The sequence below is a fragment of the Penaeus monodon genome, chromosome 21, assembly GCF_015228065.2.
Source record: "Penaeus monodon isolate SGIC_2016 chromosome 21, NSTDA_Pmon_1, whole genome shotgun sequence".
Taxonomy (NCBI): domain Eukaryota; kingdom Metazoa; phylum Arthropoda; class Malacostraca; order Decapoda; family Penaeidae; genus Penaeus; species Penaeus monodon.
Window position 1 is genome coordinate 20,870,604 of NC_051406.1, and position 2,251 is coordinate 20,872,854.

Consider the following 2,251-nt stretch of genomic DNA (forward strand, 5'->3'; position numbering starts at 1 on the left):
AGGGAGAAGTAGATGGGCTAAAGTCTCACCTTCCCACAGATGGCTTCTGCCGGACCTTGGCCAGCAACAACAACAGCTAGTAGAAGATATGCACTTGGGAACATTAACCGTTGTTCTGGGGCTGTTAAGTGTCCTAGGCATTCTGAAATATTGATGAATCTTCTGTAAATTCATTTTTGTAGCTTTTGCAATCTAACATGTCAAAGCAAAAGAACAAGTTACAGTTCTAGACAAATTCTAGATAAAATATTTATACTGTATTCTATACCAGTTTCTGATGTGAGATGATGACATAAATCAACTGAATGGTGCCAGAAAATAAATGAAGAACACTTTCTGTTGAATCAAGGTTAAGATCACAGTCCCTTCACAGGGTTAGAATTAGAAGTGCAGGGATGTTGTTCATCCTGTCAATCTTTGATTTGTGACAAATTTTCAATAAAAGCATAAAAAACAGAGATTAGGCTACTTTGGAAGTTCTTTGTTCAAGAACTAGCATCATTCCAAAATCAAACACCAAGCTTATATGCAGACTAGAGTGTAGCCTCCATTGCTGTGGCATGAATAGGTGCCATCGTGCATTTGGGCCCACCCCTGGTGATAGCATATACTGATGCCATCTGCAGTCCTTTGGTTAAATCATTCTACATGCCTTTCATGCTGCCAAATACCTCAAAACAACAAGACCAATCCAAAGTATCCAGAGTACCAGGACAACTTACCCATCATGGCTGACTTGATTAACATGTTCATTGCATCCCTCCCAGCATGGGTTACCATTCCCCTTTCGAGGGTTAGAATGATTGCTGTTAGAGCTGAGAGAGCAGCTGCTTCCCCTTCTGCACTGTTAGCCTCAATTACCTCTCGCCTGATGCTTGCCCACAGGGTTGGGATGTGTGGTCGTATGTCCTCTGAGGTATATGCTTCACAACAAGCAACCTGTAGATAGGGGAGGGAAGTTAGTTCATACATTGCTTTTTGAAAATGTACTAATGTTTGGGATTCAAAACTATTAGGAGTACAGATTTGAAATGTTCCAGATAAAAAGACACTCATTTTATATAGCTTCATCTCGTATAGTGACCTCAATAATGATTAGGGGGGGGGGAGCAGTAAATAGCCTGAATGATATCTAATGATAGCCTAATGACAAAATGAAAAATATCCCATATGTCACTGAATGTCACTATGTCATTTCATTGTTTCTGCGTGATGTCATCAAAAACCCTAGTTTTCAGCAACTTTTTGTCTATTACTCGTAACTCCTTCAATTTCATACCTCACTTATGTATGAACTAGTATACCCTGTTAGTCATAAGTAAATCATGATGATTTTCAATTTTCTACACATTCAATAAAAGCAAAACTAAATATTGGAGATACAGCCTTCTAAAGATTTAACATAGTTGTTTGCATTTAATTATCCCCCCAAAATCTATGATTTTGTATGTCTCATTATAAGGAAAGAACATACTTATAAAATCAGCAAAATATATCAGCTACTAGTACTATATCTAAAGGATTACTCATCAAAAATTGCACATCCTTCATGACTTTGATAATTTTAGTTTCATAATCTCACTGCTGGGGGTTGCCAGAGCAGTACATCATTAGAAAGAAGGTTGTTTCACCAGCAGTGGGATCTTCTCTTTCCTAAGTACCAGATCCTCGCCATTTTTGTAAAATATCTAGGGTGCTACACATCTAGTTTCATATGTTGTTTAATTATAAAACTTTCTATTACATCTTTTTGTTTTTTATAAAATGTTTGATGATGTAACATAAGAATATTAAGAGTCATACAAGCCTCCTTTGTGTCAACAAGAAGGATGATGATTTGGTGAGGTGACACATGCTGTGTCGCCCCTACAGGAGTCCCTTCCCCCAGCAATATACTTCAAAAGTTGTTTTGTAAGGCTTTCTTTCTTCCTTTGTGTTAAACACTGTAACTAAAAAAACAATGGGCACCCACTCCCACACTTCAAGAGTCACGATTCTTTTCTACCATATGTATGAAAACCTCTCCTAAATACATTAGAAACAAAGGCACCCCATTTTGCTGCACATGACCTTGTCCCTTTAAACCCACCCTGGACATTTTAAAGAGTATGCAGTAAAGTGGTCGGGGACTTATAGCAGGTATGGGAAAATTCTGAGTATATGCTTGAAAAAACTTTTTTTTTTTTCTTCCTTTTACCCAAAGCTTGCTGGTCCCCTTAAAATATTTCACAGTGAGAATATATGAAAACTT

The 2,251-nt window shown here is 37.5% G+C and overlaps 1 protein-coding gene across 1 annotated transcript in view; it reads right to left on the minus strand.

The window, feature by feature from the left end:
* Window positions 1-2,251, minus strand: part of LOC119586334 (MMS19 nucleotide excision repair protein homolog) — a gene marked incomplete at its 5' end in the record, with an annotated part of 10,517 nt that overhangs the window by 8,013 nt on the left and 253 nt on the right. Inside the window, 2 exon segments of the mRNA XM_037935049.1 lie at window positions 30-142; window positions 723-939. Of these exon segments, the coding sequence (XP_037790977.1) occupies window positions 30-142; window positions 723-939 (330 nt within the window).